Below are 22,886 nucleotides of genomic sequence, written 5' to 3'. Positions count from 1 at the left end.
ATGGATACTTTAAAAATAATATTATAGTGCACTTCATGCTAGAAATTTCTCTACCAAGATCTCGTGTATTGTACACTTTAAATTTTATAACGTCTACATAAAGTTAATTAGGTACACAAGTTTACAATCCTGCATCTAAATATGTGGATCTGTGTGAAGTTACAGTGGTACCTCGCAAGACGAATGCCTTGCAAGACAAAAAACTCGCTAGACGCAAAGGTTTTTTGTTTTTTGAGCTGCTTCGCAAGACAATTTTCCCTTTGGGCTTGCTTCGCAAGACGGAAACGTCTTGCAAGTTTGTTTCCTTTTTCTTAACACCGTTAATACAGTTGCGACTTGACTTCGAGGAGCAACTCATAGAACGCGGTGTGGTAGCCTTTTTTGAGGTTTTTAAAGACTTTGGTTATTTTTGAAGCTTTTCCAAAACATTCCTGACACCGTGCTTCACAAGACGAAAAAAATCGCAAGACGACAAAACTCGCGGAAAGAATTAATTTCGTCTTGCGAGGCACCACTGTACAAGCATGTGAAAGGATAGCTGCCTTATTAGCTAAGCAGTTCACCTTTTGGGGATCATCAGAGCTCTGCAAAGCTTTCCAACTTTAAGAGAAGTAATAGTAACTTAAATAGAGTTTAACATTTATTTATTTATTTATTTATTTATTTATTTATTTATTTATTTACTAACTAATTAAATAGCTTAAATTCATTCTGTTAACTTTTTTCACTTTGAGCCTTTCTATTTTATAAATTAATTTTAATAATACAAGATATTATCCAAAGAGCTGTGAAACTAATTTTGTGAGCCTAAGGAGACTTTGGGTGGAATCCAATGTAGAGCTAAGGCAGTCATTCTGCCAGTGCAAGGATTTCTGATTGTGGAACAGAATGTACTCCTCCTGCACACCTCCTAGATCCAGGGATCCCCCCTGGAGCAGTTTTGGGGGAAGAAGATCCCACATACTCACTCAGTGCCACAGGGCAGACACAGTAGAGTTAAAACTGAGTAGAATTTCAAAATCAGCTCGTGGTGTGGCATAGGAGTCAGCTGGTCAAGGAGGGAAAAAAGTCAACTCCATTGTAACCCAAGCTGCCTCTCTGAACTGAAGAAGTACTCTGGATTCTCACCATAGTTTTACTATCCCAGCCCTATCTAGCTATTTGAAAGTAAGTCCAATCTAGTTATTTGGAAGTAAGTTCCATTAATTCCACTGAAACTTTCGGTCCATCTAAAAAGTTTAGGATTACCATGTTTGCACTGTGTTTTCTTTAACCAAATTTATTCCTGCAAAAAAGATGCTTCTTTTTCTTTTTTTTTAAAGAAAAATGCTGCTTTGTTCTTACCAGTGCCATGGCCTTACATTGCTTGGTTAAATGCATGTCCCCAAATTATTGTTATTCTGTAACAGTTCTCCCCATCCCCCCCCCAAAAAGCATCCCTCTTGTATAGCTATTTGTTGAATTGTGTACGCACTGAATTAGTCAAAAGACCTGGCTAAAACCATTTTTTCCTTTCCTCCCCCTCCCCCCAAACTTGCTTTTGTTATGTATTGGCTTGCTAATCCTTGTGTTGAGCAGTATCAGACATCACCTTTCTTGGGGGCAGTTAGTCCACTCTTCCGCTTTCTTTGTCAAAGGGCTCCCTTAATAGGAGAAGTCAACAGGGAGGACAAAAAGGATTGAAAGTTGTATTTAATCAGGGTCAGAGAGGTGGTGTTCAGAGTGACGGGCCCACAGGCAGGCTGGCCTTTTATGCTTACCGACGCAGATGGTCCCAAAGCATTCAGCTAAGTGAAGAGAAAGCTGCCCAGTGAGCTATTGTAGGGGCAGAGCATCGTTACAGTTGAGAAGGGTTGCCAAGGGTAACTAGAGAGTATCACCAGTATCGTGTGATCACTAGTCTGTGCCTTTGAAAACGTTAAACTGAGAATTGCTTTGGGTCTCTTGGCATCTGGATGTTCATATGTAAGCGGTATTATCTTACATAAGCTTTTGATTTATTTTACATCAAGGAGTCGGACAAATGAAAAATTATTTTACTGCTTAATTTGAGCGAAGTTACCTTCCAAAAAACTACGTATTTTTAATAGCATATCAAGTTTTCAGCCCAATGCAAGTTGCAGCAATAAATTAGGGAAATACATTTATGAGGATTTAATCTTAATGCATCGGTGCAGAAGCTGTTTTTTTTTTTAAAAAAAAAGATGGGCAAAATTGTGTATCACTACCCAAAAGCATCTGAAAACAGAGAAGATTAAAATATACATATGATAAATTGAAAGACAGTGCTTTGGTTCAGCACTATTCTTTTTTAAAACCCAAGTCTCCTGGTCCCAGATCTCACACTCTTAACTGTAAGCAAATATATGCTAAGGTCATTAATTAATGGTGTCAGTCAGTTCACCATATGCGTGGGGAATGATATGACTAGATAAGATGCACCCTAGAATAGCAGTTTTAGTACTCAAATGTAACCAAGTTGTGCTTAGTGCAGCCCAGGGGAGTGGGGGAGCAAGCAAAGATGGCTTCCTGCCAAGCTGTGCAAGCTTCCAATTCTTCCAGCTGGCCAGGGGCAGTTTTAGCTCCTAATGCAAACTAAAACGAGCCACAGAGCCCAAAAGATCCCTGAAGCTCCCAAGCATTCCCTTCTATAGGGAAGTCTCAGCTGGTTGGCTAAACTTGCTGAACTGCCCCTTTTTGCATCTTGCAAAATGCAAAGGTGGTGGTCATGATTTACCATTCCTTCCCCCTCCCTCGCTTTTTACTCTTGGACATATTGAAAAGAAGCAGCTATTGTCTTGCTCTTTTTGTATGGAAGGGAGCGGCAGCCATCTACAGATTTTCATAGCTGTAGTTTGATAGTTTTACTTTGAGGAATGCAACAAACAATTTTACAATTTGAATTTAAAATAAAGGGGAAAGTGCACTTTCGATGCACACTTTTGAATAAGGATTTGAATAGTAGCGGATTACTTGCAGTTGTCATAAATTGTGAAAGACCTCTAAGATAGCTATGCAGTTGAGAAACTATCTGAGTTGTGTGGTGCACTTAAAAATTGTCATAATTTTCCTGGAGATGGAAGTGAAATGTTAAGCATAGTATGGTGCCCTGGGTTTAAAAAATGTATTCTTTCAGCTTATGTAATATTTTGACAGCTTTATGTCCTGAAAAGTAGTGAACAAGTTACTTTAAAGCATGGCACAAGATAACACAAGCTCAATACTCATTTTAGACTTGCTTTCAAAAGCAGTTGTGCGAGGCTCTCTACAAGTTGAGAACCCCTGCTTGAGAGACATAATCTGCGCTGCCTTTCCTTTTGCATTCTGTGGCTGGAATCTAACTATTAGATGAAAAATTGCTTTGCAGGCAAGCCAGAAACAAGGTTTTCTGTCTGTAGAAAGTAAACCCAAGGAGGGATGGAAGAAATAACCTGATTCCTTTTCTAAGAAGGTCTCTATTTTTGGATGCCGACCATAAAGGAGGGGGAAAGAGGCAAAGAAATGGCTGAGCTACACAAATAAGTGCCCTTTTCCAAGTCACAACAGCCTGCATAGGGAGAATTAGTGAGCAATTTAAAGAAAATTTCAAGCCTATTGAAAATCCAAAGTACATATGCTTCAATTTTTCTTTGTTCCATTGATGATAAAGAAATTGTTCCTGTTATTTATATTGTTCCAGTTAGGCTCTGTAATAGTGTAGCAGACTGGAGGCATCAGCATTTGTAGTCTTGACAGCCAGCTCCTCATCCTAATTTAGGAACCCATCCTAAGGGTAGGTAGAGGCAGGACAGATATGGGAGAAAGAGCTAGTGATTCACTTTACATGCTGCTGAGCTGTTCATAAACTAGTCTGAGTTTTTGAAATGAGAACAACAGGGCTTATCCAGCTGATTTTAATATGAGGAGTGACCCTTTCTAAGATAAGCAGGTTTGGCACTATAAGCTAGTGAGATGGGCTTGCACCTAGGGACTATAATACATAAGTCTATATATTACATGTGTATTTTTGAAAGCTTAGGGATAGTGCTTGTTTTGGGGGAACAGTGGGAATATGATTGTAATAATATGAATCTTCTGCAGCACGACTCTACAAGGGTGTTAGATCAAGACTAGCACCTTTAATTGTGCTCTGAAGTGAGTATCGTTGCATGAACATTTACTGTGTTCTAATTTCCTCATCCCTACAGTGGTACCTCTGGTTATGAATGCTTCTGGTTACAAACGCTTCAGGTTACGAGCTCTGCTAACCCGGAAGTAGCTGCTCCTGGTTGCAAAGTTTGCCTCAGGATGCGAACAGAAATCATGCGCCAGAGGCCCCATTAGCAAAAGCACGCCTCAGAATAAGAATGGTTTCAGCTTAAGAACGGACCTCTGGAGCGAATTAAGTTCGTAACCAGAGTTACCACTGTATAAGGAAACAGGTGGTACAGTCAGTTGGATTCATTAGTTCAAGTTTGTGTGTGCCCCTTTTGTTACAGTAACGGTAATCTGCCCTCTCTCCCCCAGGATCAGTATCTCTCTAAACTATGGTTGCACCATTAATGAAATTGTGAAAGAGGATCCTCAGGACCTATCAGATCAAGAGATTCACCCATACTACCAGCTCCTTAGTTGTTATCGCCAATGGATACATTTTCAAGAGTTCTGAAAAGTGATTGGTTCTGTGAATCTCAAACGGCAGACCATCTTTATCAGCTCTTCGAGCTTCAAGAAACTGCACCCCTATTGGAGAATGGTTTGGTCATGACAAAGGTCACATAGCAGCACACCCCACATTTGAATCATCTGTATCACAGCCATTTTTAGAATCACTAATTCAGCCTGTAACCTGCATTGTATGTTAAACCTATATGGCCATATTCAACTACCCAAATCTGTTGTTAGTGGAAACTTGTACAAGGGCTCCTGTTTGTGTAGCAGGACTTCTCTTCTCTCCTCCCCCATGAGCCCCCAGCACTTCCCCCATATCCCCTATGGAGGTTTAGAAGAACCCCCTGAAAAGTGGTGGTGGGGAGGCAAAGGGAGATAGTTTTGTTGGGCAAGTAGAAATGATTTTACTGGTGGAACCATCTCTTTAGCATTAAATTGAACGCTACCCATAATTATACTGGCATAGGCATATTATTGTTTTAGCTGTCTTCTGACCAAGTGGCCTTTCTGAAGTCTGCTAGTGCTAGTAAATTGGGAGTCGTCAAGACCAGATTCTTGGTTTAACCTAGGAATCTGTTAGGCAGCAGGATATTCAATAAATTAACAGAATCCCTGGTGAATTCCCAGCACATGATATAACCAGATGCTCTAGATAGTGTATTTGGAACACCTGGATGGTATTCTTAGCTACTGTTGTAACCTGGACCACCCATCTGAGATGGACATTAAACTGTGTGCCTAGACAATCTTATATAGTTCAGGTTGAAAGCTGCTTCCATTATTAAATAATAAAAATAGATGTGCTATAGTCTATCAGCTTGGTGTTAGTAAAAATTAATGTGACTTGTGGAATTGCTTGAGGGCAGATTTTGGATTAGAATTATGGGTGGAGAATTAAGTGGAGGTTTGGCCTCCGCCTAATTTTTTGTTGGGAAGAGGAGCTTTTTTTTTATTTAAAAGGAAATTAGGTGAAGACAGCTCCCTATTCTCCTCCCACCCCAATCCTAAGTCTGTCTTCAAGCAATTTCACTAGCCACACGAATATCCAGTAGTGGCCTTGACAGGTTTAGGCCAGTCCTCTGCTCCAGCAGCTTGCTGGCACATTCTGCAAAATTGCTGCTACTTTTGAGTTCACAGAACCTAAGTCCCCATGTTCAGTAATGGGGCTCCTGCACCCACCAGGTGGTCTCTCTCTCTCTCTCTCTCTCTCTCTCTCTCTCTCTCTCTTAGAACAGCCAATGGATTTTATGTTCAAAAACGCTATTCTCCCATCTTGATCACAAAGAATAACCACAAGGTGAAGGGTTTGTAGGAAAGGTTCTTGTTCAAGAAAAGGGATAGTTTTGTTTTGGTTGGGCTTTTCAGTTTCAAACAAAAGGTATACAACTGGAATACTGAATTGCGTATTATATCATTTATTCTCCAGTGGGGCTGAAATGTTTGGAGGGGGGGTTGAGTTTGCTGTGAACTCTGGAAAAAAAATAACATTGAAGCTTGGCTACTTATTTTTTTTTAATCTATTCATTTTATACTTCTCAGACAGATTTTTCCCTGGGGTGAAACAAAGGTTAACTGAAATTTCCTCTGTTGTGTACCTGAACGAATCAGCAGTTTGAGAAGGAAATCCCATTGATGGGCAAAGAGAGTGACAGGCTCTATTTAAAGAATTCCCCCGACTGTGTGGTAGACCAACCATGCCCTGAATTTAACTGTTCCTGTGGTCCTCATACTTGTACCCACCAAACGAGAGAGAGAGAGAGAGAGAGAGAGAGAGAGAGACCTAGTTTGTACTCTAAATGTTGCACTCAGCTTTGAAAAAATCAAGAACCATTGACAATTGAGAATTAGCATTACTAACAATGAATCAACTGAAATGATGCAGAGTGTAATGTTATAAAGAGAAAATATGAAGCAGTTGGAAACAGAAATGTGTACAGTGAGCTATTGTATGTGTTTTGATTTTTTGTAAATTGTGTACACTTTCTAGAATGCAGTAAAGTTAAAATATATGTGGTTTGGGTGAAAACAATTTTTTTTTCATATATATTATAGTTCCAACAGATTATTTGGCACTCTGGAGAAGATAATGAAGTGGAAAGGGCACAATAGAAATGATAAATGAGTAGAAAACAGCAAAATACATAAAGGCCTATATATGAAAATGGGGAGGGGCGGGTTCCAGTACATGACAAGTTTGCTTGTTTGTTTGTTTCTGTATTTGAAACAGACTACTTGAAATATAAAAGCACACATCTTCATTTGGATTAAACAATTTTAACTCTTGTTTTGTAGATCTCCTTAAAGTCTAGCATTAACTCGCCACGGCCACCAAAAGGACAGAGGCTTCAAGATTATAAATTCATGTCATAGCTTCTAGCTGTCAAACTACTCTTCAGGTGACAGCCTACTGCAAGGGTTACCGATGGCTTAAACTGATTTAGTGTTTAGATGGCAGTTAATTTTTTTACCGCTTTTTAAATAAAAAAACAAAAAAACCCCCCAAATTAATAGCTATTGAATCAACATTAAAATGGGAAGCACACTTCCTTCCCCCCCTTTGGATTGTGTTTTTCATGATAGCGACATGGTAGGTTTCGTCAACTAAGGATTACATAAAAGTACGGCGGTGCATCAAGATAAAAGAAGAATTTGTAGTGTGGTCAGTTATGTCAGATAAGCACAGTGATATGGTATGGTTGCTGTGGGAAGGAGGTCTGTTGCTTCGTTAGAATGGATCTGTCAAAAACTGCTTCAAATAATTCCTTGGGGGAAGTTTATGGATCTCTTCAGAGTTCTTCCGCTTTTATGGGATACTGACAAATAATCCATTCCATCAACGGGTTTCATCTTTTATAATAAATGATCTTCTCACTCACCAGGACAATAGTAAGAAATCCCTTTAAGTGTGTACAGGGGTTTGGAGTGCCTTCATGATAAAAAATTGATTTCAGTTTTATCCAGAAGTCATTCCATCATCTCAGAGCGACTGAATGATTTATCCTGAGCATCATCTATTGTTTCTGTAGTGTTCCACCTTGATCCTGCTGGCAATTTATTCATCCTCAATTTGCCATAAATGTGGTGATTCCCTAATAGTTTGATTACGGAATAATGTCTGGTTGAATGCTGTTCCAGTATACACAAAAAGACAAAAGGCATTATAGGCCAGATGTTCTCTTTTGTCAATAAACAGTACAGAATAGGTAATTGGAGATCTCACTGCAGTTTTACAATTAACTACACGTTTGTTTTGATTCTCGAGTGATGTAGAGTAGTCCTGTTTTATCTAATTCACATACTTTACAAAAGATTTGTGCCCCCCCACCCCCCGGATAATTAGCTAAGAATAATGATCATCCTTGGGTTCCTTATAATCACTTTGCAGATTCTAGTGTCCATTTCACACTCATAGAAATATATAAGAAAGCCAAGTCGCCCTTTGTACACAAAACTAGGCTTTTGTAATTGTGTGACTTTATAATTAAACACAGTTTGTCAGAAAGTATCAACTAAGCAACTTGTTCAGAACAGCTCATACAGGACCCAAATCTCACACCCATCTTTGACAATTTTGCATAAGCCACACATTCCAACTAAATATTTTCATGTACATGCTTCTGGGGCATCGTTGTAAAAGCCACCTCATGGTAATGCAAAACATTATAAAAAATCGCCCCATGGTTTTTAGAGATCATAGATGGCTGATAATGTGCATATTCAAGACTTAATGCAAATATAATATCTGCGAGCACATTTAGTATGCAGACGCATGAAGGAATTGCAATAATTGTAGCCATTTTCCAAGCATGAACTCTTGGCATGCTATCTGTACCATGCTTTGTGGTGTGGAGGTAGTATAAGAGGGTAGCTCTATGAAGAATCTTTCCATTAGGCCAATAAATATTTTACCCTGCTGAAATCCCACAAAAGAATTTAGTTTTTGCTCTGTAAGATGTGCCTGGAAGAAAATTCAGAGGTGATTGCTTAGTACATAGTGCAAATTTTAGAAATACATGCCAGTTCAGACTAATCTCCGTCTTTCATAAGATAAGTGGTTTAGTGGATAAAGGGAATGCAGTAGATATAATCTTCAGCATAATCAAATTTAGCAGTGCTTTTGACACAGTTCCACATGACATTCTCATAAGTAAACTAGTAAAATTTGATTGTAAATGCTTTGGAGGATAGGGTTTTGGATTGGAATGAACTTGGTAGTTTAGAGAACTGGTCTGTAAGCCACAAAATTAATTCCAAGAAAGATCAAACGGAGTTACAAAATAAAATGCAGATCATGAAATCTTGAATAACTGAATGGCCGTGCTGAGAAGGCCATGATTAATAATAAACTGAACATTTTTTCAGTAGTGTGTGAACTGCTGCTATTGTTTTTTAAAAGCTAGCTAGTATTTTACTAACATAACTATTATATTACTTGATGCTTCCTTTTAAAATGTTTGATAGAAGTATGATATCCAAATAGCAAAAAATAGCACCTTTCCATCCTGTGCCACATCTCTGATTTAGATTAACACACTTAAAGGAAAATGTAAGCAAATTGGAATAAATTCAGAAAAAAGACGATAAAAACACTATATGACAAAATGTTGAAAGAAATTGACTTGGACCCCATCTGCACTATGTATTTAAATCAGCCACTTTATACCACTTTAAACAGTCATGGTTTCATCAAGAATCTGGGGACAATTCTCAGAGTTCCCTGGGAAGAGACACTGAGTGTTACACCATGCTGGAAATTGTAGCTCTTTGAGGAGAATAGGGGACTCCTAACAATTCTCAGCACCCTTAACAAGCTATAATCCTCAGGATTCTTTGGGGGAAGTCATGACTGGTATGAAATGTGCTTTCAATGTAGAGTACAGATGGGACCTTGGATTCAGCTTGTTCTGCCACTAGTGGAAGGTGAGATTTGTTAGTTCCCCTTTCTCCCTGCAGCTCTTTGTGTGCTGTCCCAGAATCTGTACTGACAGGTTGGGGAACCCAGTGTAATGATGTGAGAGATGGAACTGGCAATAGTCTCCTCCTCTTTAATTCTTTCAACAGTGGGATTCCTCCACTAGATGATGGAAAGAGCCTTTGTGTGTGTGGAAAGTGAAGTGTTGGCTGAGAAAGAGATATCAACTTTGTTCCATTGTACTGTTTACATACTATTAAGTTTTATTGGACTAATTACTTGAATATATAGAATCATTGCCATGTTGGTTCCATAAAAAGTTACATATGTATCTTACATATAACTCTTATTGAGGTACAGTGGTACCTCTAGTTGTGGACACGATGCATTCCAGGGTGCCATTCGCACCCCGAAAAGTCCGCAACTAGAGCAGTGCTTCTGCGCAAGCGCAGAGCACGGTAGAGCACTTCTGCATGTTTGCACGTGGCGAAACCTGGAAGTATACACTTCTGGGTTTGCCGTGTTCATGAGCTGAAAAGACGCAACATGAACCTAACGCAACACGAGCTATTCACATTCACCACCACCTGGAAAAGTTGGATTCATTACAGTAACTGACATCCACCTAGCTGCTTCAGTGGGTAATACATACAGATCGTTATTAAGCAACTTTGTTGACTGCTTTAGAAGGAACAGAGTTCACTGTGGCATTGGATTGGTTCTGTTAATAAGGCAAGTATTGTTGGCATTTGAGAGACAATGGAGTGTGCCTTTGGGGATAAAGTCAAATCGCTGCATTAGCAGCACTGAAGTCACCTCCCCAGGACACAAGCCTGGGTGGTGTGTATGGAGGTACTAACTGCCCAAACAACAACCCCAGCCTTCCTGATGTGGTTCAAAGGAAAGCAGAGCAATATGTTTGGCACCAGCTTGGCTGCAGCAGTTGCCGGAAGGAGGTGTACAAGGTGCCATCCAACCATCTTAGGGACTCCGCTCTCTCCTGGCAGCTGGCAATAGAGTGCAATGACCACCAGCATGCTGCTTCAGGGTTGCTTATATATGTGATCTTATCCCAAGTTTGGCTGCAGCTGCACACACTGCAGAACACACTGGTAAAAGTTGAGTGGGCCACTTCTGTGGTTCAGATGGAGGATCTTTCTTTTTCCCCTTTTCTACTTTGGTGTCCTCTGCTCTGGGCCATTATTGAGATCCTAAGGTCAGGCACATGGAGGTGGTAGATGGTTGCTGGAAGGACCCAGGTGAGAGGAAGGGAAGGGAAGATCTCCCAGGGTTAGAGACTGGGAGTAGAAAGGAAATCTTCCAGGAAGGGTCCACCACTTTTTGTAGATGACAGGGGTTGAGAGCTACTTTTGAGAGAGGACTCTGTTCTTTCTTTCTTTCTTTCATCTTTTAATAAAATCTTATTTTAAAAATAAGGCAAGTATAATGTATATGTATTGACCCAAGGGGTCACCTTTTCTTTGCTGTATTAATGTCATAAAATTGTATCCTAAAAATACAAAATTCACATACTGCAAAAAAAGTTGCTTATGGCTCACTGCAGCAATATGGTATTAATTGCCCTTTGGTAGACATGATATACATAGATATGCTTCAGGAAAAATCTGATCCAATTGAAGAAACATCTGTAAGTTTAGGCTTGAACTAAAAGCCTTTATGGGAGCTGAAAGGAAAGATAGTGTGATTGATACCAACTCAACTGCAAGTAGAGAGAAACTAAGGAATTAATTCGCTATCAGGAACCAGGGAATTGTGCTGTCAGGATCCAGATAATCAGAGATGGATTGCATGCAGAGAATTAGGCATTTCTTATTTCTCCCTTTCCCGACATCAGTTGGCCATTGAAAATGTAGTTTAATGAGCCAGTCAGATACTGGATGTTGCTCACTAATAGGGCTTTGGAGCTGTGTCTGAAGACTGTTGTCACATACATCTGTCCAGGGCACAATGGATCAAATTTTGAGATTGGTGTGGTAATTAGATGCACTAAGAAAAATTGTGCTCAGTATATGCAGTGTTTGGTATTACAGGACAGGATATTCAAGAATTCTTTAAACAGATTGAAAAGTCATTGGGCAAATATTTTTCTTATTGTCTAGTAGTTAGTGGATTCTTGTGCGGTGAAATTGTTGGTTCACTAGGGGAAAAAACTAGAGCTGGGCCCCTGTAACGATTACATTGGTTATTTGTTTAAATGAGCAAATAATGAATCTGGGGGCAACACAAGATTTGGCATCTATTTCTTTGTGGGTAATATCATTTGCACTGTGTGATTATTTGTAACCACTATGTGATTATTTGTAAAACTTTGTGGGACAAAAGGTATTTTTGTTATTGGTGGCTATTTGAAGTATCAAGCAGATACTTCTTTTTTAACAAAAGTTTCCTGATAATAATATTAGATGTTCTTACAATTTCTAACCATGAAATAGTAAATGAGGGAAGAAGCAAGTTTGGGACTAATAAAGATATTGGCAGTCCATAGATGGGGCAAAAAAGGAGAAACAGCAAACTATGTTTTTACCAGTCTTTCACCGGTAAAATGAAAATGTACAAGTCATGCAGGAAATAGCAATCACTACAGCATTAATGAGCACATGCTGCAGCAGTCAGTTTCAAATTTTCCATATTACTGGATATTATTTTCTAGAGTGGGCACTCTGTTGATGTGATGTGCTGGCTGGACCTGTGTGCATAATTATAACCCACCTGTTAAAATACTAAAGGCTACTTAACAACAATAGTTAAAAATAAAAATAAAAGTGTTGAACAGCCCAATCACTCCAAAGATGATAAAACTCATAAAGCAACTACTGTGGAAATAAAATAAATAAATACCCCTCAAAATCTGTTGGGCCTTCCCCTTGTCCCACACGAACTGAGCCTCTTCTCCCTTGAAGCTACACATTGCAGAAGATGACTAGTGGTAGGGGAACTGTTTCAGGAGACTTTGTATACTATTACTGCTCTTTTTATTAGAAAATCTCCAGTAGCATCCCAGGAGCCCCAGGGTTCCTTAGAAAACAAATATGCTCATATTGGGAAAAAATCCTGCAAATTTCACACCATTATTTACACATGGTAGATTGTTGCAGATCCTGATCCTGATATGATCAAGCACCAAGGTGGGTAAAAGTACAAACTAAAAGTTTGGGCGTGTCACTAGTGAAGTTCATTTTTTTCAGCCATTTAAAAATAAGATTTACAACTTTTAAATGAGAAATTAGACATATTTTTGAAAATCAATTTTAATGGTTTTTAAAATATCTTTTTCAGGAGAAGGTGGAGCAGACTGGAACATCAGTGATAAAGACGTAGAGGTAAATTGATAAAATGTTGCATATTCTTTGGCTGTTCTTGTGACTGACCAACAAACTCTGTGTGGGTGCCTCTCTAAATCCCTCTGTATAAGACATACTAAAATAGTCTAATGTGTGCAGATGTGTTGCTTTTACAAATGCAGGGTGTATTGTCTTATAAATTGTGTTGTTTTCATTACATTTTGTAAGAAATAAAAATTCTATTTCCCATGATAATTTGTAGCACGATAACCAGCAACCAATTATTACAGGAGGAAGAAAAAGATAATGCTCGTCAGTAGATATAGTTATTTTCTTTTTAATCAAGATTTGGCATTCAAGTGAACATTTATTCTATTCCATAATACCTTTCACTGACTATAGAATATACAGTAAATCAAGAAAGTGTATTTTGGAAAAGTACAGCTATGGGCACGTTTGCAGTGATAAATTTATGTATCCTCATAATAACTGAAAACATAAAACAACCAAGAAATATATGAACTAAAAACTTAATAAAGAATTATATTCAGTGGGATGGTTTGGTACAAAGCAGCCTCCTCACCTTACACAAATGGAGTTGAAGTGGCTTTCTGTGAGTTAGCTGTCAAATTTGTATAGGGAGAAAAAGTGTATAGATTTTCCCTCTTCATTGAAAGTTGCCTTGATCTAACTAAACTCCCTCCTATCATAGCTTATGGTTCTTGGTGGTCCTGATGGTGGTGGCCAAGTGGGAGCTACATCACTAGAGTCACATCATAGCCAACCTTTCTATAAAGGTTGATATAGAATTAGAAACAATGCAAGGAACACTTTTCTTTGCTTATACAGTGGTACCTCGGGTTAAGTACTTAATTCGTTCCGCAGGTCCGTTCTTAACCTGAAACTGTTCTTAACCTGAAGCACCACTTTAACTAATGGGGCCTCCTGCAGCCGCCGCGCCACCGGAGCACGATTTCTGTTCTCATCCTGAAGCAAAGTTCTTAACCTGAAGCACTATTTCTGGGTTAGTGGAGTCTGTAACCTGAAGCGTATGTAACCTGAGGTACCACTGTAGAAGCTTAACAAGCCAACACATTTTTTCTTTTGCGCAACTCCATTAGCAGCAGTATTTGACTTTCCAAATGTAAAAAATGTTTTGCTCATAAGTACTTCAGACTAATGGCTGACTTGGTTCATAATTGGGCCTGAGCCAATTTTGTCACACACCCCCCCCCAAAAAAAAAACCTTTTTGCTTTTCTCTGAGAGTTGAAGATGTCATTGGGAGCTTAAAATATCTCCCCTTCCCTGAGAGTCCCAGAACACTAACCACCCTGCCCCTTATTCCTGGCTACAACTGTGATGTCCTTGAGAAATAACATTTCCAAGGGATCCTAACACCAGAGAGGGAGGCCTTTCAAAGGTCATCTCTAATCATGTTTGATGTTACCAGGAAGAGGGTAGTGGATGGAGACCAAGACAGGAGGGAGTTACCCAGCTTGAATTACGGTCTGAGCGGGCGAAGAATTTGTGGGTTGGATTATAGCTTAGCATTATGAGCTGAGCAAATTTGGTGTTACAAACTGCCTTCCGAATTTCAGGAAGACCACTCAGTGCAGTGAAGTATACATTTGTTTTAGAAGAAGTTTGCAGTATGAATAAGGCCTTCCGTTTAGATGTTATTTTTAGAATCATAGAATTGTAGAGTCAAAAGGGACCCTGAGGGTCATCTAGTGCAACCACCGCAGTGCAGGAATCTCAGCTAGATCGTCCATGACAGATGGCCACCCAACCTCTGCTTAAAACCCTCCACGGAAGCTGAGTCCACTACCTTCCAAGGGAGTCCATCCTACTGTTGAAGACCTGTTTAACATCAGAAAGTTATTTCTGTTGTTTAGTCAGAATCATATTTCTTGTAACTTGAAGGCATTGGCTCAGGTCCTATCCTCCAGAGAAGGAGCAAACAAGCTTGTTCCATTTTACATGTGATAGCCCTTTAGATATTTGAAGATGGCTATCCTATCTCCTCTCAGTCTTCGCATCTCCAAGCTAAACATATACAAACATATGCAACCATTCCTGAAAGGCTTGATTTCCAGACTCTTGATCATCTTGGTTGCCCTTCTCTGTACACATTCTGATTTGTCAATATCCTTCTTCAACTGTGGTGCCCAGAACTGGACACAGTATTCCAGGTGTGGTCTAATCAAGGAAGACTAGAGAAGGACTATTCCTTCCCTTGATTCCCTTGACACCATACTTCTATTGATGAGGCCTAGAATAGCATTAGCTTTTTTTGCTACAGCATCAAAGGGTTAGATAAAACTAATTAACATGTAATTTCAAGTTTGCTTTCTCAAAATTTGACTTTTAATTGTACTGGAACTAGATGCAGAGCTCAAATTTTCTAATCATTGCTTCTGTTTTTCTGCCACATATCTTACAAATTTGGCTCTGAAGAACCTGATTCTCGAAAGCGAATTCTCGAAAGTGAATATATAGAAAAGTGGTTTGGCCATGGTCATATAAACTATAGATTCTGAACTGACTGAACCCATTGTTGAGGCAGTGAACAATTGGATGTTTGCATCAGTTTTTGTCATTTTTTAAAAGATAGTTTATTAATTTTTAAAATTAAGACAAAATACAAGGAACATCAAACATGCAGATACAAATGGAAAAGAAAGGAAAACTGGACTGAATATCATTGAACATATTTTACTTGTGTGGCTGGTCCCCATTTTTGTCTTGGTCACCGCTGCAAAATGCTAAGTATTCCAAAGCCAGAAAAATTGAGGCAAGTAGGATTTTATGAAAAGAAAACTGTCAAAGTAGAATTATGCAATTTTATCCCAAACAACTGCTTTTCCAGAGATTGCTCTCTATTATACTTCCTTATGTTTTTGATATTCTACAGTTCTTGCGCTTAGATTTCTTATTATTCTTGCGTATCAGCTCTCGCAGCGGCTGCCTTTTACATCTGTGCACACGTTTACTTGACCTTTAGCTTTATCCACAAATAGCTGGCGCAGAATGTGCTCCTCTAATTGAATAACATGGTCACTATCAACTGTAGTCTTCAGTATTAGAAAGACAGTAGGTGCCCATTACTGCCATTGACTGCACTGTATTCAGCCAAATAAATAAGGAAATGACCGTGTCTCACTGCAAAATCATTTCACAGATGGTCTTTGGAAAACAGCAATATTAAGAAAGAGAAGGCTTTGAGAGTCTCTTGATTCCAAGTTCTCCCCCCCCCTTAAAATTCCATTTTCTCTTTTTCATACTCACATACCTAAGAATTTATAGAATATGTGTGAGGTCAAGGTTTTTGTTTTTGCTGTTTCCTCTATGTTTTCTCGTTTCTTTTTTATCTACCCATTCACCCATAGAATAAAAGTGCTTCAAGAGATTATATATCCCATGAATTTATTCATGGCAAGTTGTTTTTGCAATTATTTTTGATGCATTTTGCAGAATTCTTTATTGTGAACTAATGATGACAAAGGTTGGCTTAACTACGGGAAAAAGAGACATACCAACTTCTAAAAATGCTTTCCCCCCCTTTCTTTCTTATACAGTTACCAGTGGGTAAAGGCTTACCAGGGATTTAGATGACTTTTGTTTAAACAAGTATACAAATGCAGAGCTGAATTTTTGACTCCACCTACTAGCCTTAATAGCTACAAAAGTCTAGAATGGCAAGGCAATAAGCTGCAAACTTCTAATGCATTTTCTTTTCATTTCTTTAGGCACGGATTGGCAACTATGTTACAGTGCGGCACAACAACAGATACTACACGCCAGACAAAAATGTCACTTGCAGAAATTGTGATAAGCGAGGTCACTTATCAAAAAATTGTCCTACCCCAAAGGTAAATACAGTATTCTGATTTGTCTATGAAGAGAGCAATTTATTCTGTCAGTTGACAGCTTTCAGACTTTTAAAGCTCTGGTAAGAAATAATTGTTCTGAAGGGACATTTTGAGAGGGGGGAAGGAGGAGATGATCATTTCCCTCCCTCCGCGCATGACAGTCGAGAAGACAGTTTTGTCCCAGGAATCAATAGTTGCGGACTCTTTTGAAATTTGCACCCTATACTGGGGGGTGGTGTGGTTTCAAAAGGCAGTCTGCACTTATGTGAGAGGAATTTACTTGGCGGGGGGCAGGGGGCGGGCAGAGGAAATAGTTCAAGGACAGTGTCTCCCCGCCTCTGAATTTAGCAGTAAACTATGGGCACGCTCCCCATGCAGAGGATTCCCATATGCTTATTGTAAATTGGTTTCTCCCTTGTGCCACATTGGTGCATGCTTCCCATATCCACTACCGTGCTGGCTCTGCACAAGCAACTTGCAGAAAATCCTCATAGGCTTCCCATTGCCCCCTTGTGCTGTCTGTATGGACATCTAGATGGGGGGGGTAGGGAAGGGAGGCAGATCATCTTTCTGCACAGGTATGGAGCTCACAATAGATTGGATCATGCCATATGTATGTGACAGGACAATGAACAGCGATAATTTAGAAATTTTCAACAGTTAATATTTGAGTACATATATTTGCTCTCGTTTGCATTAAATGAATCATCAGTTTGAACACAAAAGTGTTCCCCTGCCCCATTCCCCATTAGACAAGTTCCATGTTGGCTGAATTAGGAAGTGAAATCACCAGAGAAAAATCTTTTCAAAAGTATCTACTATTCTTTGTCCACCTTTGGCTGATGGCAGTGCTGATTGTCTGGTCAATTTCAGCTCAGCAAACACTGAACTGGAAGCTTTATGCAATCAGCTATCCAGTGTTTTATTTATTTATTTCTAGTATTTTTACCTGACCTTTCTAATAAAATAATCAATGTATCTTACAATCATTAAGGCCACCATAAAAACTGTAAGTATTTAAAAAAAAACATATCAGCAACCATTTTAAACCACCAGCAAATATCCTTGCTAAATGCAGAGTCTCTGAAAATCCTTCTGAAATAAAACCGGTTGCTGCTTGCTTTTTGATGAGCAGCAATGAGGCCAGGCGCACCTCTCTTAGGGGTCAGTTTCAGATTTGGGGTACCGCAACTTCAAAGGCCTTATCTCTAATGTCCACCTGCCACACCTCCAGTTGTGGGGGGCCCCAGAGAAGGGCCTCTGAAGTGGAACCAGATGCTTGAGCAGGCTCGCATAAGGGGAATCAATTATTTTCTGGTTCAAGCTGTTTAGGGATTTAAAGGTCAAAATCGGCACCTTGAATTGAACCCAGAAACAAATTGTTGGCCAATTGGTAAAGGGCTGGTGATGTCATCTGCTCTACCTGTTTCAATCAAAACCTGATTCCTATATTATCTTCTGGAGCAGCCTCACAGATTCCACTGCAATAATGCAACAATTAACCTGGAATTGGAGAGAGAGAGTGACTGAGGACAGGTCTCACAAGACTGGTGGATTCACCCTAAGTTAGATAAATCTTCATCAATTTGTGAGCTAGTTTTAGATTTCTTTATAGTCTATGTATTTTATTGGCTGCAGTGTGTGTGTGTGTGTTTTCGTGATGATCCAGGTTTGTGGAGAGTTGTTGTTAAAATATTTGAAGTAGAAACAATATGGTTAAAATTGGTGTATTTTGTTAAAAGGGAGCAAAAATTTTAGGGAAAGTTGCAGGTTGCACTTTGTGTGTTGAAAATTTGTCTGTCAAACATTAAGACAATCACATCATATAGAGAGCTTGCACAGAGATCATTGCACTGTGGCTACAGATTCAACAGGATCGGTGTAGGCACCAGAGAAGTAGGAATGAAGGGAGAAAAAGACTTTGAAAATACCAGCCACCAGGAAAACCAGTTATACTGTGGGCATGGGTAAGAGGGTAACTAACCCATTAACCAGAGGCATTGGAAATAGGAATAATTACTGGAATCTAAAGCTGCTGAGAAGGCACCATTTCTTTCCTCTTTGGTTAACTGTTGTTCACACATGGAAATACCAGGACTGGTCATCTTTCTCTGAACTCCCATCAAGAGCAATAGCAGGGAGGAGCATCTCTGGAAAGTTATCGGCCACTCAGTTTTCATGATCTTTGCTTCACTTTCTAGGCAATGAACATGTAACAGGTGTCTGTGAAAACTTTCTGAAAATGCTAGGAAACATTTGTTTATATAAAATATGCATGCTTGTATCACATTTATCACAAGGTGACTAATATATATATAATTCTGATTAAAGAAATAAAAGCACACTAAAACTAATAAGAAGCTAACAAACATAAAAAACAGAATTACCCCCAGGTTTGTTTGTCAATCAAAGCCCTTTCAGACTGAAACTATTTTAACGTGGTGTAAAAATGAAAAAAGGGATTGTTTTTTGAGTGGCAGCTATTCCGCAGTCAGAGTGCTACCACATAAAACATCATTCTCTGGTACCTAGTTGCCTAACCCCTGAAGGTGGGCAGATATTGAGCAAGTCCTGGCTTGATGACTTCAGTAAATGCCAGGCTCTTTTGAAAACGGCTTTGATACCTTGGCTGGTGTTAATGGCACACAACAATTTTCATTTCATTTGAGAGACTGAAGATGCATCATGTGCCGCTCTGGTTCATTGCCTTATAAGTCATAAGAAAAACACCAAAATTCAAAACCAGCTTTTAAAAATCATTTGCTAAAACATAGATTAGCCTTTGTCAGCCTGCCCAAGCAGGTACTATAGACAGGGCTTTCTTAGTGGTGGCCCCCAACATTTGAAACATCCTTCCCAGGAAGATATTCAGAGTCACATCACTGCTGCTGATCTTTTAAAAACAACAGCAGTGACTTATTTCTGTCTGCATTTGGCTGTATTGTGCTGCACTTAAAAAAACAACAACAACTTTAGTGGTTGAAGGTATATACTGCATGTATGTCTTTTGATTTTATTTTCAGGTGCTTTAGAGTTTTATAAGCAACATTGCATGAGCAGTGTGCCCTGAATGTTTAAGGTGGCAAATTGGGTGAAGCATTGGTACCACAGAATGCTGCAAGCAAGTTTTTGACAGGGCCAGTTAATGTGAGAATGCCCCCCCCCCTTTCTAAGAGTTTTGCTAGCTACTGGTATATTTTGGTGCACAATTCAAAAGGGCTGGTTGTGACCTTTAAAAGCCCTAAATGGGACTGGGTTATATAAAATACCATTTTCTCATATATGAGCCTGTCTGAATCTTAATGTGTTTGAGAGAAACCATTTTGCTATGTTCCACCAGCTTCCGAGATGTGTTTGGCAGAGATATGAGAAAGGGCCTTCTTGGTGGCAGCACCTTGGTTCACAGGGAATTGAGCTTCCATTGCCATACAAAAGTGTTCACACAGAGATGGATAGATAGAGATATATTGGCCTGCTAAGACAATTTGGGTTTTGGTTGATAATTTCTCATTTATTGCTGTTTTAAATTTATTTGTTGTTTATCTGCTTTTGGCTTTTAATGATTGTTTCCTTCTATATTGTGTTTATATATTACTGTTAGCTACCTCAGGCACCTAACACAGGATGGCATAGTATAAATTTAAATAAATCATGTAGGTAGGAAGCCTTAAGCAAAGTGATAATGGTTCGTTCTGGCTCCCAGTGTGATTTTGCCATAGTTTCCTTGTGCATTTTACTTAATTTAAATTCTACAGATGCTTCAGACATTTGAATTTCCTGTCTTTGTATTTCTCCCACAGAAAATTCCACCTTGTTGTCTGTGTTCCGAAAGAGGTCACCTACAAAACAGCTGTCCTGCACGATTTTGTTTAAATTGTTGTTTGCCTGGACACTACTCGAGAGAGTGCCTTGAGAGAACGTACTGGAAAAAACATTGTAACCGCTGTGATATGAGAGGCCATTATGCAGACGTGAGTACACAGTTAACCAAAGCTACCCCATATTTCTTTCCCTGTTTCTCTCTTCAGAACCACTTGTTTTTGTCACAATTTGTTGGGGCAACCACCTAATCTCCCACTTATAGAACTGTGTCTAGTAGGCGGTATTTCTGGGCACACACATATTTCTGTTTACAATTAATATTTTCTGTATCTTCGTAATGTTTGGATTGATGATGAAGTAATAAAAATAGAATGCAAAAATGAAATCTGGCAGCGTTGAAATCTGGCAGGTCTGTATTCTTCTTTTATATTCTTTCTGTGTTGATTGCATTTGAGAATTTCTTTGAAACTTTGAGCAAATTTTGTACTTCCTTAACAATACCTTACTATACAGGATGTGGAATTATGTTTTTCCTTGTTTGTTTTGTTCATTTGTAAACATTTTCCCATGAAAAATGAATGTCATAAAATTCATGAAGAATTGCTGACATTCAGTGGAATGCCAATACATTTTAAAATCATTATATACATCTTTAAAATTACTTTAAAGATGGAATTGCTATTTTTGAATTTGTTGTACAGGCTTGGGAGTGGGGACTTGGTCACCATGGATACAGGCATGAAGTCTAATTATGACAGGATCTTGCATGTACAGTGGTAATAATAATAATAATAATAATAATAATAATAATAATAATAATAATAATAATAATAATAATAATAATTTATTATTTATACCCCGCCCATCTGGCTGGGTTTCCCCAGCCACTCTGGGCGGCTTCCAAAAGATGAAGGTACCTCAGGTTACGTACTTAATTCATTCCGGAGGTCCATACTTAACCTGAAACTGTTCTTAACCTGAAGCACCACTTTAGCTAAGGGGGCCTCCTGCTGCTGCCGCGCCACTGGAGCACGATTTCTGTTCTCATCCTGAAGCAAAGTTCTTAACCTGAAGCACTATTTCTGGGTTAGCGGAGTCTGTAACCTGAAGCGTATGTAACCCGAGGTACCACTGTACCTAACTAGCTCGAGTTCTACTTAAGTATAGTGAATAAGAGACTGAGAACAGAATTAGGAAATTCCTGGTTCAAATTTTCGCCTTTGCAGGGGGACCAGAGGAGTGCTCCCTGAGCCTTTTGAGCCAATCAATTAAAAAGAAAGTCTCCTGTCTTCTCTGTCTTGTCTTCTGTTACTTAGTCACACTAGAGTGTCAGGACTAACATGTGTGCATGATTGTGCACAGCCTGTATATAAATTTTATAATCAAGGTTCGTTTATGTTAGTGCTGAAGTATTCTTAACTACAATTAAGTCAAATGGGGAGAAATTGTCTTGGGGAGGAACTGAGCAGATACTGTGTGTGAATCCAATCTTTTAGCTTTCTCAGCTAAGTTATCTACACCAAAACCTACTTAGTATATTAACAGCAATACTATGGAGATGATGTCTGTAAGAGTACTCTAAAATATGCTAGATATACCCAAGAATGTGGGAGGTCTGGTTGTAGGAAGTGTGATGCCTCTTGGTTTTTTTCATAAATATGGGAAGTTCTGATTGCTCTAAGATGATTTTTGTGGGCAGTTTCTGTTTATTGTGCAATTATTTAACAAAAGAGTAGCCTGTTGGATCAACAGTCTTGTCCAGCATCCTATTCTCACAGTAGCCAACCAGGGATCAGCAGGAAGTTTGCAAGCAAGACCTGAGCACAACATAGCTTTTAAACTATACAGGCAAAATTCATGCAAATCTGAAAATGTTGGTTGTCATTCTTGACAACCTGCCCTGTTATGATCTTAAACTTCTGCATGATGTTTGCATAGAGGTGTCCATCACTTGGGCTATTGGAATCTACATCAGGCTCACATATTGAGGAAGAATCTAAAATTGTCTAGGTCAGAATTTCCATTTCTGAAGAGCCCAAAAAATCCTCTGTGTGGAGACGAACACACATACACCATTTTCTGGCAAGTGCATGTTTTCTAGGATAGTGCAATGTGTCTTCCTTGCCATATTTATTTGGGAGTAGGTCCCATTTATTTCAGCACTGAAGTAACTAAAGTATTTGGAGTTTTTTCATTCATTTCTACCTCCTGTGCTGGAGGCAGGGCTGCCAACTTGAATAAAATATTGGGGGGGGGACCTAGGTAAGCCTCACCCCACATAATCAATCATAAGACACGGTTCACACACCCCATTTGCATGGCAGTGC

At 39.1% G+C, this 22,886-nt stretch overlaps 1 protein-coding gene across 3 annotated transcripts in view; it reads left to right on the top strand.

The window, feature by feature from the left end:
* Nucleotides 1–22,886, top strand: part of ZCCHC7 (zinc finger CCHC-type containing 7) — a 120,379-nt gene that overhangs the window by 58,884 nt on the left and 38,609 nt on the right. For all 3 annotated transcript variants that reach the window (XM_082204938.1, XM_082204940.1, XM_082204939.1), the window contains exons 3-5: nt 12,860–12,903; nt 16,615–16,737; nt 20,538–20,708. In XM_082204938.1, coding sequence (XP_082061064.1) covers nt 12,860–12,903; nt 16,615–16,737; nt 20,538–20,708 — 338 coding nt within the window. The remainder of the gene's footprint in view (nt 1–12,859; nt 12,904–16,614; nt 16,738–20,537; nt 20,709–22,886) is intronic.

This window comes from Podarcis vaucheri (genome assembly GCF_965113315.1).
Source record: "Podarcis vaucheri genome assembly, chromosome: 17".
Classification (NCBI taxonomy): domain Eukaryota; kingdom Metazoa; phylum Chordata; class Lepidosauria; order Squamata; family Lacertidae; genus Podarcis; species Podarcis vaucheri.
The sequence above is the reverse complement of the archived record's forward strand: the minus strand, read 5'-3'. Positions and strand labels throughout refer to the sequence as shown.